At 45.9% G+C, this 15,991-nt stretch overlaps 1 protein-coding gene across 4 annotated transcripts in view; it reads left to right on the top strand.

Moving 5' to 3' along the window:
- ZNF154 (zinc finger protein 154) overlaps positions 1–15,991 on the top strand; it is a 20,475-nt gene extending 4,484 nt beyond the window's left edge. The window contains exons 2-6 of one of the 4 annotated variants that reach the window (XM_010386986.2): positions 811–966; positions 6,925–7,416; positions 11,378–11,504; positions 13,589–15,137; positions 15,235–15,425. In XM_010386986.2, the coding sequence (XP_010385288.2) occupies positions 7,384–7,416; positions 11,378–11,504; positions 13,589–14,742 (1,314 nt within the window). In that variant the 5' untranslated portion in view covers positions 811–966; positions 6,925–7,383 and the 3' untranslated portion in view covers positions 14,743–15,137; positions 15,235–15,425. Of the gene's footprint in view, positions 1–810; positions 967–6,924; positions 7,417–9,420; positions 11,505–13,588; positions 15,138–15,234; positions 15,426–15,939 lie in introns of those variants that run through there. The other 3 variants (XM_010386985.2, XM_030942278.1, XM_030942276.1) reach the window with 3 other exon arrangements.

Below are 15,991 nucleotides of genomic sequence, written 5' to 3'. Positions count from 1 at the left end.
TCCTGGCTTCAAGTGATACCAAAGCACTGGGTTTACAGACATGAGCCAGCATGCCTGGCTGGTTTTCCTAATTTCTTAAAATGAACTGTCATTTATTTGTGAACTCTCTTCTTATATAATAATATAGTCTATAAACTTCCCTATAAGTACTACTTTAGCAGCATCCCCCAAATTTTGATATAGTGTGCATTCGTTTTGTGTAAGATGGAATTAGTTGGCCGGGCACAGTGGCTCATGCCTGTAATCCCAGCACTCTGGGAGACCGAGGTGGGCGGATCACGAGGTCAGGACATCAAGATCATCCTGGCTAACACGGTGAAACCCCATCTCTACTAAAAATACAAAAAATTAGCCGGGCATGGTGGCATGGTGGCAGGCGCGTGTAGTCCCAGCTACTTGGGAGGCTGAGACAGGAGAATGGCGTGAACCCGGGAGGCGGAGCATGCAGTGAGCTGAGATCATACCACTGCACTCTGACCTGGGCAACAGAGCAAGACTCTATCTCAAAAAAAAAAAAAAAAAAAAAAAAAAATTGGGCTGGAAAAGCTCTAGTTTTGTCTCTAGGGACATCAGGTATCTCATTTTATTTTGAGATTTAAGTGCAGTGAGCTTTATTATGTCTTGTTTAACAGCTGGAAAATCCCATGACAATATGGAGGGTGAGTTTGGTTGCTGATGGTTTCTGGTTGGCATACGTGATTAGGTAGGCACTCTGGCTCAACTATGTTACCCCAGAAGGGCATAAAATCCCTGCTGGCCTGCTGGGATCCCCTGACTTGAGCTCTCCTGAAACCAGGATTTATCTCTCAGATATTGGTGGCTTGATCTGGAAGTGAATCACATCAATGTGCCATCTGGACTGGGATGGAAATCTGGAAAACTGCCTGGATTTGTGTCTGACATAGCATATGGGCATGCATTCTCTTTCTCTTGCTGATCATACCCTTTGCCTGAACAAAACCTCACGTGAGTATGCTCTGCAGAGTTTTGTGAGTATTTTCAATTACGTTTTTGAAATTTTTTCAGTTGGTGAAGATGGGATATTTGCTGTGATCTCAGTCCATTTCAAATAATGGCTAAGGAGTTACTGGGCAGAATGAAATATGGTAGAGGCTGGTGAGGAAGATTTTTTGTGAATAGGTTGGCTTCTAGTCCTTGAGTTGAGATTGCACAAGTTATGTGATTGACTCCCAAACAGGAGGAAGAACGTAAGTGGGACCTGGAGTCTGTGGGTTGGAGGGGATAACTAAATGTCCTGCAAAAGACCCAAACACCTCCCATTAGGCCCACCTCCAACACTGGAGGTCACATTTCAACATGAGATTTGGAAGGGACACTCATCTAAACTATATCAGCTGTAGATTCTAGCCTGTAATTAAGTACATTACCATACCTTTTCCTGAATCCATCCTGTGGACCCAGTTAATTGATGTCATGGTAAAAGGGGTAACAACATGGTATGAGGCATGATGTTATGGACCTCCTTATTGAGCTCTCTTGAATGAGACTTAATACTGGAGGGGGAGGGAAAAGTAAGAATCATTCAGAAGAAAGGTAACTAAAAATAAAAGAGGTGGCCAGGTGCAGTGGCTCACACCTGTAATCCCAGCACTTTGGGAGGCTGAGGCGGGAGGATCACCTGAGGTCAGGAGTTCGAGACCAGCCTGACCAACATGGTGAAACCCCATCTCTACTAAAAATACAAAAAAAAATTAGCTGGGCGTTGTGGCGTGTGCCTGTAATCCCAGCTACTCAGGACGCTGAGGCAGGAGAATCGCTTGAACCCGGGAGGCGGAGGTTGCGGTGAGCCGAGATTGCACCATTGCATTCCAGCCTGGGCAATAAGAGTGAAACTCCATCTCACATAAATAAATAAATAAATAAATAAATAAATAAATAAATAAATAAATGAGATGGAAGAAACCTCAGGAAAACAGAATTGGATAAAATTGTTTAGATAGTTGATTACAAATGACCTTAAACAGGAAAGGAAGATGGAGTAGTTACAAAAAGTATTGAATCACTAAAAATAATTGGTCTATTCAAAGATCTGGAACTAGTTAATTCACCCTAGTCTTGATAATTTTTCAAAATGTCAAAATTATAAAAAAATGACAAGTATAATCTCTTCAGAGCCTGCTCTGATTATAACCACGGAGGGAAATTGGGAGTGTTATGACTGAATGATAATGTCAATAGAAGAAAGTGACAAGTCTCAATCATTTTGGAGATTTAGTTGCTAAAGTTAAGGATGCACCCGGGAGACAAGTCTATGCTTTTCTCCGAAGATGATTTTTAGGGCTCCAAATTTAAAGGAGAAAGGATGGGATATTGAGAAGCACACAGTTTTCACATAAACAAAAGGAGCAAAAGAAAGATGTGGGGAATCTGCATTTTACGTAAGATAACACAGAGGAAATGGGGTAGGGGAACAATCAGATAGGCATTTTGTGTCTGACAGGCCGGGGTGACTGTACTTGTAAAGATAAACTATCAATTTGCATTGCCATGGTGAAGTTTTTTTTTTTTTTTTTTTTAGACAGAGTTTCACTTTTGTCCCCCAGGCTGGAGTGCAGTGGCATGATCTCGGCTCACTGTAACCTCCGTTCCCTGGTTTCAAGTGATTCTCCTGTCTCAGCCTCCTGAGTAGCTGGGATTACAGGCACCTGCCACCACACCTGGCTAATTTTTATATATATATATTTTTTTTAGTAGACCATCTTGACCAGACTGGTCTTGAACTCCTGACCTCGTGATTTACCCAGCTTGGCCTCGCAAAGTGTTGGGATTACAGGCATGAGCCACCGCACCCAGCCACCATGGTGAAGTTTTAACAGCTCACCAGTAACTTCCTTGTGGGCAAAATATGGTGAAGGTGGGTAGCTTTTCATCTTGTAGCCATTTTATTTAGGAACCAAAAGGTGGAGGCAAGTTTGTGTGACCCAGTTCCCAGCTTGACTTTTCCCCTTGGCTAAAAAGGTTTGGGGTCCCAAAATTTAATTTCCTTTGACAATGGCCTGTAAGGTCTCATGACCTCCAGCTGGGACTTCAAGTTCACTTTCATTGGAATGAAGTAAATGGTCTGCAGGCAGTGAGAAAACTTTACTATAATTGATGACCAATGTTGCTATAACTTAATTAGCTAATGTAAACTTAAAAGGAAATATAATTACACGAATATAGGGATACAGCTAGAGAAGGCTTGCAGCTGGAGAAATATGGTCTATAGAGGAATTTATGGACAGAAATTAGGTACAATTTTTGCTTCACTGTTACCATAAGGTATTATTGGAATTGATAGAATGCCATGTAAATCTGCTTTTAGTCCTGTTTTAATTGAGCATGCTAGATGGGAACCTTTAGAATTAGCTAATCTCACTCAAGTGGTTAATTTATAACACCATAGAATTCCTGGGGGGAAATAAATATTTAGTAGTCTAGGATGGGCTGGGTGCGGTGGCTCATGCCTGTAATCCCGACACTTTGGGAGGCCAGGGCAGGAGGATCAGTTGAGGCCAGCAGTTCGAGACCAGCTTGGGCAACATAGTGAGACCTCCTCTCTACAAAAAAATTGAAAACATATTAGCTGAGTGTGGTGGAACATGCTTATAGTCTTAGCTACTCAGGAGGCTGAGGGGAAGATCACTCAAGGCCAGGAGTTTGAGGATGCAGTGAGCCGTATTTGCACCACTGCACTGTAGCCTCGGTCTAGGATGGCCTGGAAGAAAAGTTGATGGATCTGGTAAGTTAACTATAGATTATGGAAGACTTGATAAATTGGTGTCCCCCCATTTGATCAGCTATGTCTAATACGGCATCAACAACTAAAGCTATGCTACAAGCTCAGAGAGATCAGTATTCTGTACTAGATTTGGCTCATACCTTCTTTTCCGTTAGGAAACCAAAGCCTAATTTTCATTCATTCGGGATAGTCCCCAGTATACATTTACTCTGCCCTCAGAAGAACATTTAAATTCTCTGGCTGGGCTAAACATGGTGGCTCACACCTGTAATCCCAGCACTTTGGGAGGCCGAGGCTGGTGGATCACTTGAAGTCAGGAGTTCGAGACTAGCTTGGGGGTGAAACCCCGTCTCTACTAAAAAAAAATACAAAAATTAGCTGGGCGTGGTGGTGGGTGTATGTAATCCCAGCTACTCAAGGTGGAGGCAAGAGAATCGCTTGAACCCGGGAGGCAGAGGTTGCAGTGAGCCAAGATCGTGCCAGTGTACTCCAGCCTGGGTGACAGAGCAAGAGTCAAATAAAGAAATAAATAAAAATAAATAACTTCTCTGGATGATACTTGGCCCTGGATTTAAAGCCTTTTATAGGACAATATATGGTATATGAGCTGCTACTTGGGAGGCTGAGGTGGGAGGATCACTTGAACCCAGGAACTTAAGGCTGCAATGAACCATGATTGTGCCTGCACTCCAGCCTGGGTGACAGAGTGAGAAGCTATGTCTAAAAAACATACATATTTGGTATACGGGCAAGAACCCCAATTTGGAGGAAAGGTAGAGAATATACTGTAATTTTGACTTATTTTGTAACGATCATGATCAGACTCATAATGTTATCTGCTATTTGATGTAATACTGGTATATTTGGTAAAATTAATTTGATGGGTTCTGATATGGTTTGGAGGTATGTTCCCTGCAAATCTCAAGTTGAAATGTGACCTTCAATGTTGGAGGTGGGCCTAGTCAGAGATCTTTGGGTCATGGGGGTAAATCCCTCATGAATGGCTTTAGTGAGTGAGTTCTCACTGAGTTCATGCAAGATCTGGTTGTTTAGAAAAGCCTGGCAACTCCTCCCTACCTCTCTAGCTCCCTCCCTCACCATGGGACATGCTGGCTCTCCTTCACTTTTTGCCATAATTGTAAGCTTCCTGAGGCCCTCACCAAAAGCAGATACTTGCACTTTCCTTCACGTACTGTCTGCAGAACTAGAAGCCAAATACATCTCCCTCATATATTTTTATTTTATATTCTTATATATTTATTATAATTTTTAATAAATTACCCAATCTCAGGTATTCCTTTATGGCATCACAAATTGACTAACACATTTCAAACAAAGCTTATGATAATGATATAGATCATAAAATAAAGTGAGAAATTGAATTAAAACAACCACAAGATGTTCTATCCATGGAAAATACTGGCTAGAAGAGGAACTAGAATTAACTTTGAATTGAATGAATCTATTGATACTGTTCTTAAAGTTGATGATGGAAGGAGGTAAAATAGTTGCCAATCTTGTGCATGATTATGAACACCTTTGTGCTGAGCTATTTCGTTTTCTGAAATACTTTGAAGCAATACCCACATCTCAAATAATGCACACAAAGTATTTTGACAGCTGCCCTTTTTGTTCTGTTCTATAAATAGAGAAAATTATGTAGGGTAATATTAAGAAGGAGTGATTTGTAATTAAAAATACCCAGCCAACAAAGGGATGACTGTGGAGAATAGAGATACTTTATAGCTGGAATAGGACAATTTTATGCTTATCTCTGGGGACATCTGGCTATCTAGTTTGACTCTTGGCAAAGAAAGGCAGTGGGAGTTAGAATGTGCTGCTTAAACTCTGAAATTTTTCCGTGTCTTTACAGCTGGCTTTTACCTGGCATAAATGGCTAGGCTGGCTTGGGTCATGCAGCCAGAGGGACATAAAAGTCCCTAGTGGGAATTTCTGTTATTAATTCTTCTGAAATCAAGCTCCATCCCATAGATATTTCTCACCTATACACCCTGAGTGTCTCTGCAGCCAGCAAAGCAGATGAAGGCCTTCTGGGTTGAAGCCCTAGGCCCTCCAATGCTGAAGAGCCCTGTGACGTCTCCATCCATCCAGGCATTCTAGTAACCTGCTTCTTCTGCCTGGAATTTATTCTAAAAATACGCACATGGCTCATCTCTCACTTCCTTCAAGTGCATTTCACCAGCTTTCTGATTAAGAAGTCCCACCTCTCCCCTTTGTCTCTTATCAAAGTAGCATTTCTTTCATTGTTTTTTTTGAGATTGATGTTAGACTTCTAAAAGGAATTGAATATATCTCAGATATCAAGTAAGAATTATGAAATGGATAAAAGTGTTGCTCAGTGAATTGGATACAGTTATTGACTGGACACAGTAATTGGACACAATAATTGACTATGCAGACAAAAGATGTTTTTTGTTGGAATCACAGACAATTCTACCTTTGTACTACGGCTTCAAGGTGACCCAACATTTCCCTTCTATCTTCTGGAGGCACTATCATGCCACTATCTGAAGTAGTTTTTCACCTGTCCCTGACCAAGAGTGCACAGACTGACTTCAATGCTTCCGAGTGCATACATTTGAAATGTAATATGATAGAGGCTGGGTGCGGTGGCTTATGCCTGTAATCCCAGCACTTTGAGAGACCGAGGCGGGTAGATCACCTGGGGTCAGGAGTTTGGGACCATCATAGTGAAACCCCGTCTCTACTAAAAATACAAAAAATTACCTGAGCATGGTGGTGTGCGCCTATAGTCCCAGCTACTTGGAAGGCTGAGGCACAAGAATCGCTTGAATCCGGGAGGCGGAGGCTGCAGTGATCCCAGATGGCGCTGCTGCACTCCAGCCTTGGGGGCAGAGGGAAACTTTGTCTAAAAAAAAAGAAAAAAAGAAAAAGTAATAAACTTAATATGGTAATGTTTATTAGCTTCCCTATTAGTGGATATATTTCGTGTCTGAATGGCTCTATGGAATGATTTGCATATTTGGATTGGCAGCCTTAGAGAGCGTCTGATAATTTTAGCCTCTGGGAGCCTGCTGAACTTTACGAAGTTTGAAATAATATTCCCCAAACACTTGGGTGATCAGTTGCAGATGGCACTTCTGATACGCTGTCTGATTACGACCCATTTAAGAAAGGGCGAAACCCCTCCACTGCCCTAGGACCTGGATAAGCCGTTTCTCATCGCCCAGCGCCCTGGAGCTTCGCTTTTACTCCAAGAGGCTGGTGCAGAGGGTCCCCAGCCCCGACCTCGGGAATCTGTGGAAACTACATTACACAGAATGCTCTGCGTTGAACGCCACTGCCACTAAGCCAGTAAGAGCTCAGAAGACCTACTTTCTACGAGAGTCACAAAAAGAAAGGGAGGGACTTTTGGCGGGGTGGGGGGGGGGGTAGGTCCTCTTCGTGGCGGCCATTTTGGCTTCTCTGGGGTGTGTTCACCGGATCAGAGACAGCAGAGCGCCGGGTTGGGGCCACGAAGGCGTGAGGGGAGTCGTCGTCCCTGCTGCACGAAAGCGTCTAAGCCGTGCGACGCCGCCCTGGGTGACCCACGTCAGGCCTGTCCCCGGGTCCCTACCCTGGTCGCCCGCCGCTCCCGGCCCAGCTCTCCCCACAGTCTGATGGCAGGGGCCGCTCTGAGGGCGCCAGCTCAGGTGAGTGCCGCGTCTCACCGCCTCACACGCCTTCCCCCCACCCACTAAAGCCGTCAGTGAGGGGCGCGTGCTCGCGTCCCCGCAGCCCAGGGTCGGGGACACTGAGGCGCTCGTGGGTGGGGCCCCGTTTCCGACACTGCGTGTGACGAGGTGTGGCCTCGAGGGCGTGACAGGCGGAGGAGCCGGCGCGTGCAAAGGTCGGAGGCGCGACCGAGCCAGGAGGATTCGGAAAGCTGTTTTCTGCAGGGAAGGAAGAATATGAGGCGGAGTTACTCCTAGGGTTGTTTTTATCTTCATTGTGAGGACGCTAGAAGCCACGGAGAGTTTTGAACAAAGGAGGGACGCCATTTATGTTAGTTTTTTTTGTTTTTTCTTTTGAGACGGAGTTTTGCTCTTACCACCCAGCCTGGAGTGCAATGGCGCGATCTCGGGTCACTGCAACCTCCGACTCCTGGGTTCAAGAGATTCTCCTGCCGCAGCCTCCCCAGCAGCTGGGATTACAAGCCTGCGTCACAACGTCCGGCTACTTTTTTGTATTTTTAGTGGAGACGGGATTTCACCATTTTGGCCAGGCTGGTCTTGAACTCCTGGTCTCAAGTGACCCGCCTGCCTCGGCCTCCCAAAGTGCTGAGATTACAGGCGTGAGCCACCGCGCCCGCCCTATGTTAGGGTTTAAAAACTTTTCCAGACTGCTCACAGGAAGAGCAGCGATGGGGCGATGAGGACATTGAGATAGTGGGAGGCTGCAACTTTTTTTCATTGCCCTGAAGTGGCAAGAGGTGACAGCACTGAGGCCCGAAAGTAAAACAGCCAGCCTGAGTTCAGGGCCAGGCAGGGGTACAGGGAGGCTTAAGCCCATCGAGTCTCACCAGGGATGCATTCCTCTTTTCGCTGGTACTCCTAGTTGTAGAAGGGCGTAGGGAACTCACATAGGAAGTGGGGAGTGTTCCAGTCCCTCAGTAGCCCCCACCCTCACCCACATGTTCTTGGGATTGTGGTTTTCTAGTATTCTTAAAGTGCTGTTACCCCAATCCTGGGTCTAGTGCCCTGGAGAAATTCCAAGCCCAGGGCTCTACGTCCATGCCAGGGGTTATACTGAGGTGTTGCCATTTTTGGCAGCCAGTGGAAACTTGTGAAAGGTTATCTGTGGCACTGGTATCAGGAGGTGCAAGTGCTTAGTAAAACTAAGCTGAGATTTTTGAGGAAACCATAGATCTCTTTCCTTTTAGCTGGGAACAAAGAGCAGGGGAAAGGAGTCAGGACTGCAGTGGTTGCCTGAAAAGCTGGGTACCTATTCTGGAGGTAATGGGAGGTATGGGTTAAAAGAGGGAGGTGATCTTGCTAAAGTCCTAACAGGGTCCATCCTGTTAGCGTGGAGAGCAGACTGTGGGGTTGAGGGAGGAGGAAAGAAGATCAGAGTGGAAGCTACAGCCAGTCCAGGGTAATGGACCAGAGTCATTGATTAGGAGATGTGTTGCATTCTGGATGCAAATTTTTAAAGGGGGCAACTAAATTTTCTGATGTAGACAGCAAGGGAGTGAAACAGGATTCAGCGATGACCCCACAGTTCTTCAACCGAGATGGAGAAGTTGGTATTAACAGTAATATTCACTGGAGACAACAGGAGCTTTATTTGGTCATGTAAGAGTTTGAGATGTTTCAGAGACATTAAGTAGGCATTAAGTAGGTGGCTGAACACCCAGGTCTGCAAATCTGGGGAGTGCTTCAGAATGGAGACATCCAAAATATGGTGGTTATTGTGTGGACTAAGGTGAGTGAGCTGTGGATTACATTTAGAAGGGTTAATCTTTTTTTTCTTTCTTTCTTTTTTTTGAGATGGAGTGTTGCTCTTGTTGCCCAGGCTGGAGTGCAATGGCGTGATCTTAGCTCACTACAACCTCCGCCTCCCGGGTTCAAGCAATTCTCCTGCCTCAGCCTCCCATGTAGGTGGGATTACAGGCATGCGCCACCACGCCCGGCTAATTTCATATTTATTTAGTAGAGACGGGGTTTCTCCATGTTGGTCAGGCTAGTCTCAAACTCCTGACCTCAGGTGATCCACCCGCCTCAGCCACCCAGAGTTCTGGAATTACAGGCGTGAGCCACTGCATCTGGCCTAGAAGGGTTAATCTTTAGGCATGGTGGTATAGGTTATTTGGTCAGGAAGGGCAGAGTGGGGGCTAAAGACCAGGCCTTTTGGTTGGATAAGTGGGTGATGTTCTTGGGCTTTCTAACCAGAGGTAAGGGAGGTTAGTGGCTATGGAGGTAGGGTGTTTGGAGAGGATAGTTGGGCAGGTGGCATACGCTTTCAAGGAAAGAGTGGATGTAAGGTGAATGCAGAGGCATAGGTGTATTTGAGGCAAATGGCTGTCCTTTTTTTCCTTAGTGCTTATTCAGCATTCTGCGGAATCACCAGGATTTTTTGATGACTTTGATGGGGCTGGGAGTGTTTTATTCAACCTGGAGGATAAGGCCAGGTGCCAGTGTGGTCATCTGTGACAGTCACTTGGCCTCGGGCAGGTGATCAGTGGAGCTAGTCTTTGAGTGTTAAGTGGACAGAAGGAGGTTGTCACTGCCAAGGGGATAGCAAGTACATCACAGAAGTATAATACGGCCATGGGTATCTGAGATGCACATGTGGTTCTGGTGGCCTAAGTCTAAGGCAAAAAATGGAGCCAGCCAGGGAGCCTTCATAGGATTTGGGGCTGCTACCACTAGTGGATGCCCTGGGAGATCTAGGGTAGTATTAGATCCTGTTTGAATTTGTCAAGCATATCCTCGATGCTGTGTGCTAAGTTATGGTGTAAAGTCTAAAATTAAGGCCCAGTATGACCTCTGGTAAAATCAGGGTGACATCAAACGGCGTGAGTACAAGTTTCCCTCCCTACTCTTCTCCCAGACAGACAACCCTTTTTATCAAGGGGACCAGGCACAGTTTCTGCCTATCACTTTGTAGCAGATTTCAGCTCCCTACCAGGCCATGGAGTTTTCCAAAGAAGCCCATTGTGGGAACCAGGGGCACTTGATCTTTTTGTTTTCAAAGTGCTTGCATTCCACAGCTTTTGGTTATTCACTTTTTTTCTGGACTAGACCCCCGTGTGACGCTGTGTGGTACATGTTGTCCTCATCTCCCAGGTTCTATGGACATATGATTAATAAACTGTTGTATCATCTTTTTTTTTTTTTTTGAGATGGAGTCTCGCTCTGTCGCCCAGACTGGAATGCAGTTTCACAATCTCAGCTCACTGCAACCTCTGCCTCCTGAGTTCAAGCAATTCTCCTGCCTCAGCCTCCCAAGTAGCTGGGATTACAGGCACCCACCACCATGCCCAGCTAATTTTTGTATTTTTAGTAGAGATGGGGTTTCACCATATTGGTCAGGCTGGTCTTGAACTCCTGACCTCGTGATCCGCCCACCTCGGCCTCCCAAAGTGCTGTGATTACAGGCATGAGCCACTGTGCCCTGCTGCTGTATCATCTTTCTAGTGTCAGGTATTGTGTATTTGGCCATATCCATAACCCTAGTGTGGCAATCCTGCCTTCACTAATGGGGTAAAGAGGATGAGATTAAAACAGTGACATGGGGGGTAAGAACAGGGAGATGCCTATGGTGTGGGCAGTGAGGTGGCAGCCCTGGGCTTGGGGCTGTGGTGTCTGGAGATAGGAGGGATGTGTATTCTGAAGAATGACGTGCATCTGGAAAGGGAGTAAGTGACAGCTGCAGGGCCCTGGTATTGAGACTTAGATGACCTTGGACATTCCAGGGGATTTCATGATGTGATAGTATGGATCCTTCTATGCCAGGCCTCCAGCTTAGATGCCTATTTATCCCTGTGCTGGTTTCTCCTCTCAGTTGGGGAGCTTGGGAAGAGAATGGGCATGGGGTAAAGATGAGGGGGTATGCATTGTGGGTCCTTGGGATAGGGGCTCTTGGTGGTTTCATCTGTTCTCATTGTGGCAGGGCACTGTGACCTTTGAAGATGTGGCCATACACTTCTCCTGGGAGGAATGGGGTCTCCTTGATGAGGCTCAAAGATGCCTGTACCGTGATGTGATGCTGGAGAACTTGGCTCTTTTAACCTCCCTAGGTAAGGTTCTTTTACCCATTCCTGTGCCCTTAGCTGGTCTGTGCCCTTCCTCTTTTCCCTGTCAGCAGGTCTGTCCTTCTCATGACAAGACTATGGGCTCTGCTTCTTTCTCAGTTCCCTGCATAGTTCTGTCATTGGTAAGACTAAGGTGTGCATACTGTCTTCTCCTCTCCTTGAGGAGCCCCCATACCTGTCTCCCCACAGCCTCACAGGGAAGGATGCAGAGTCTGCAGTCTTGCAGTCACCCAAGTGCATCCCACCTTGATTTCCCCCTCCATGTCTGGGTGACTTTTTCCAGATCTGAGGATCCTGTGTGCCCCAGCTACTACTTCCATCCCATAGCTGGCATTTCGTTATGCCTGCCTATGCCAGAGGTTATTGTCACTGACATGGTCACTACTTATGTAGACCATGGACTCTTCTTAGAAAGTATTCCTCTGAAATTTTCTTTGTAGTATTTGTGTGTGTGTGTGTTTTTCCTGTGGGCTGTCATGTGCTGAGTATTTTGTGGGACAGTGCAGGCTACTCTTCTGTTCTTTCTTCCCTTAGTACTTACATTATCCAGATGCCGTATCATAGCAGCAACCTATTCTGTTTGGTGAGCATTTTGATGCCAATGCTAGTGGTCACAGCTCACTTCCGGTTTCCCTTCACCATTCTTGACATTTTGCTGACATGTCAGCTCTACTGCTTGTCACTTCTGCTGTTAACATCCAGCCTGGGGCTAATCCTCACATCTCTGGACTCCATATTTTACCTGTTTTTCTCACTGCTACATCTGCAGTTCTTTCCAACGTTAGTCTCTACATAGTGTGTCATGAGGTATGCACATACTATTTTTTTGTTTGTTTTTTGAGACGGAGTCTCACTCTGTCACCCAGGCTGGATTGCAGTGGCGTGATCTCGGCTTACTGCAGCCTCTGCCTCCCAGGTTCAAGTGATTCTCTTGCCTCAGCCTCCTGAGTAGCTGGGGTTACAGGCGCCTGCCACTGCACCCAGCTAATTTTTGTATTTTTTTAGAGATGGGGTTTCACCATCTTGGCCAAGTTGATCTTGAACTCCTGACCTCGTGATCCACCCGCCTTGACCTCCGAAAGTGCTGGGATTACAGGTGTGAGCCACTGTGCCCGTCCTTGCACATACTCTTAAACAGTCCTTGAAGGCCAGCTGCTGCATTGCAGTCGTATTTCCTTGGGCTTGCATATACTATTCTACATAGCACTCAAGTGTCACCAGCAGATAAGCTTCTGCAAAAGTTGTTTGCAGAGAATTTAGTATTAGACCCTGCCTCTCTCTTTGTGATACCTCATGGTTGTGGCCTGTACCTCTTGAGTTCTCCCACATTCTTGTAATCTTTTGTTTTGTTTTTGTTTTTGTTTTTTTGAGATGGAGTCTCCTTCTGTCGCCCAGGCTGGAGTGCAGTGGTGCAATCTTGTCTTGCTGTAACCTCCACCTTCCGGGTTCAAGCGATTCTCCTGCCTCAGCCTCCTAAGTAGCTGGGACTACAGGCACCCACCACCATGCCAGGCTAATTTTTGTATTTTTAGTAGAGACGGGATTTCATCATATTGGCCACGCTAGTCTCAAACTCCTGACTTTGTTTATCGGCCCGCCTTGGCCTCCCAAAGTGCTAGGATTACAGGCATGAGCCACCGCACCCAGCCCATTCTTGTAATCTTTATAGCCTAGAATTGCTATGCAGCCTCATCTGCAGCCCAAACCCAACTCTACTGTCATGCAAACAATCCCATGGACTTGTTCCTGAGTTTGTCATACACACACTTGTATAGGGGCTGCCCCCTCCCACCATAGTTATTGTGCACTTCACTAGCATTTCTTGCTTTTAGGTTTTTGGCATAGAGTGGTGGATGAGGAGGCACCTTCTGAGCAGAGCATTTCTTTAGAAGGAGTGACCCAACTCAGGACTTCCAAGACAGGTCTTTCTCCCCAGAAGGCCCCCCACCGTGAGACGTGTAGCTTGGTCTTGAGAGACATTTTGCTCTTGGCTGGGTCCGAGGGGACACATCATAGGCAGAAATTATATAGGGGTGGGGCATGTGAGAAGTAATTGTATTTCATTGCAGATGTTCATCACCGGAAGCAGCACCTTGGAGAAAAACATTTCAGAGGCAATGTGGACAGAGCCTTGTTTGTGAAGACCTGCACATTCCATGTGTCAGGGGAGCCTTCCACCTGCAGAGAAGCTGGGAAGGACTTCCTGGCCAAGTTGGGATTTCTCCATCAACAGGCCACTCACACTGGGGACCAATCAAATAGCAGAAGCGACGGTGGGGCCATCAGTCACAGAAGAAAAACTAATTACAACTGTGGAGAGTACACAAAAGCATTCAGCCGTAAACACACACTTGTTCAGCAGCAGAGAACGCTCACTACAGAAAGATGTTACATATGCAGTGAATGTGGGAAATCCTTTAGCAAAAGCTACAGTCTCAATGACCATTGGAGAGTTCACACTGGAGAAAAACCTTATGAATGTGGAGAGTGTGGGAAGTCCTTTAGGCAAAGCTCTAGTCTCATTCAGCACCGGAGAGTTCACACTGCAGTACGACCTCATGAATGTGATGAATGTGGAAAATTATTTAGCAACAAGTCTAACCTCATTAAACATCGGAGAGTTCACACTGGGGAAAGGCCATATGAGTGCAGTGAATGTGGGAAATCCTTTAGCCAAAGGTCTGCACTCCTTCAACATCGGGGAGTTCACACTGGGGAGAGGCCTTATGAGTGCAGTGAATGTGGGAAGTTCTTTACATATCATTCCAGTCTCATAAAGCACCAGAAAGTTCATAGTGGATCCAGGCCTTATGAGTGCAGCGAATGTGGGAAGTCATTTAGCCAAAACTCTAGCCTCATTGAACACCATAGAGTTCACACTGGAGAAAGGCCTTATAAGTGCAGCGAATGTGGGAAATCCTTTAGCCAAAGGTCTGCACTCCTTCAACATCGGGGAGTTCACACTGGGGAGAGGCCTTATGAGTGCAGTGAATGTGGGAAGTTCTTTCCCTACAGCTCCAGTCTCCGAAAACACCAGAGAGTTCACAATGGATCAAGACCCTATGAATGCACTGAATGTGGGAAATCCTTTACTCAAAATTCCGGCCTCATTAAGCACAGAAGGGTTCACACTGGGGAGAAGCCTTATGAGTGCACTGAATGTGGGAAATCCTTTAGCCATAACTCTAGCCTTATTAAACATCAGAGAATTCATAGTCGATAAAAGCCTTGAGTGGCAAATGTGGAAAATCTGTTAGCACCCTGGAGAAATTCCTTGAGTACACAGTGAATGTGAGAAAGCTTCAGCTGAAGGCCGTATCTCATTGAGTGCCACAGAATGCACAAGGGAAAGACACCTTTGATATGTAGGGATGTCCAGTTGATACAACAGTTCTGAAGGGGATCCCTTATGAGGGTGGCATCAGCCTGAATTGAACATCCTATATCTGAACATCTGCATAAATTCCAGGTATGTGGGAACTGCATTGCACCTTTTGCCCTGCCCAGGGCCCATGTCAGATGTATGTCTCTGCTGATACTGTAGTGGAAGCCATTTTACCTCTACTGCCTGGCAGGTGACCACCAGTGTGCACCACTCGCCCACCCCAGTGTATTCAGGTAAGTGAACCTTGGTGTTCTCCCATTCGTGGGAGGAATTTGTAAATAGCCTAAGCATTTATTCCTTTCTTTTTTGTTTCCCTTTCTGATGAGTTAGGCCATGGACCTGACCCGGTTTGGCCCAGAGGACTCTGCTGGTGACCTGAAAAGAGGGACTACATATTTCAGGATATTGTTGGTGTCACATGACTCTTGATAGAGTTTTCCAGCCTCCAGATCACCAACTGTGGGAACCACCTGCCTCTTACTGCCTTGGTTTGTACAATAATAAAGGCCTCATAAATCTTGGGGGTTCTAGTCACTGTATGGGTTCTGCTAACATGAAGGGGTGAATACCTTTTTTTGGAGATTCCCATTGTGTAGCTCAACAGAGACAGTGGCAGTAGGAGGGCAGAATATAGCTCGCTCTCTAGTTTGAGCCTAGTTTTCATTGCTATTCAAGGCCTCCAAGAAAAAACTACAGGGTATTGTCCTAATTTATATCCTGGATGCCATAGAGGTCAGCCTGAGTAGGCAGCAGTTACTATGACATCCTTTGGTGCTTCTGAAGGCAACATGAAATTGTTCTCTTGTTCACAAGGAGTATTGCATTGTGTTCAGTGCTAGTGGGGGAAATCTGTTCCCCAGGTCCTATATGCCTTGATATCCTGAATTCCATAGGGTAGCACCACAGGTGGCAAGATTATAGTAGGAACTGTAATTGTTTTAGAAGTACAGGTGAAAATAACTAACCATACAGATGAGTGGTTTTTTTTGTTTTTGTGTTTGTTTTTCTGAAATGGAGTCTCACTCTGTTGCCCAGGCTGGAGTGCAGTGGTGCAATCTCGGCTGACTACATCCTCCACCCGCCGGGT

The sequence above is a fragment of the Rhinopithecus roxellana genome, chromosome 12 (assembly GCF_007565055.1).
Source record: "Rhinopithecus roxellana isolate Shanxi Qingling chromosome 12, ASM756505v1, whole genome shotgun sequence".
Lineage (NCBI taxonomy): Eukaryota > Metazoa > Chordata > Mammalia > Primates > Cercopithecidae > Rhinopithecus > Rhinopithecus roxellana.
Note: the sequence above shows the minus strand (reverse complement) of the source record. Positions and strands in the feature narration are given on the sequence as shown.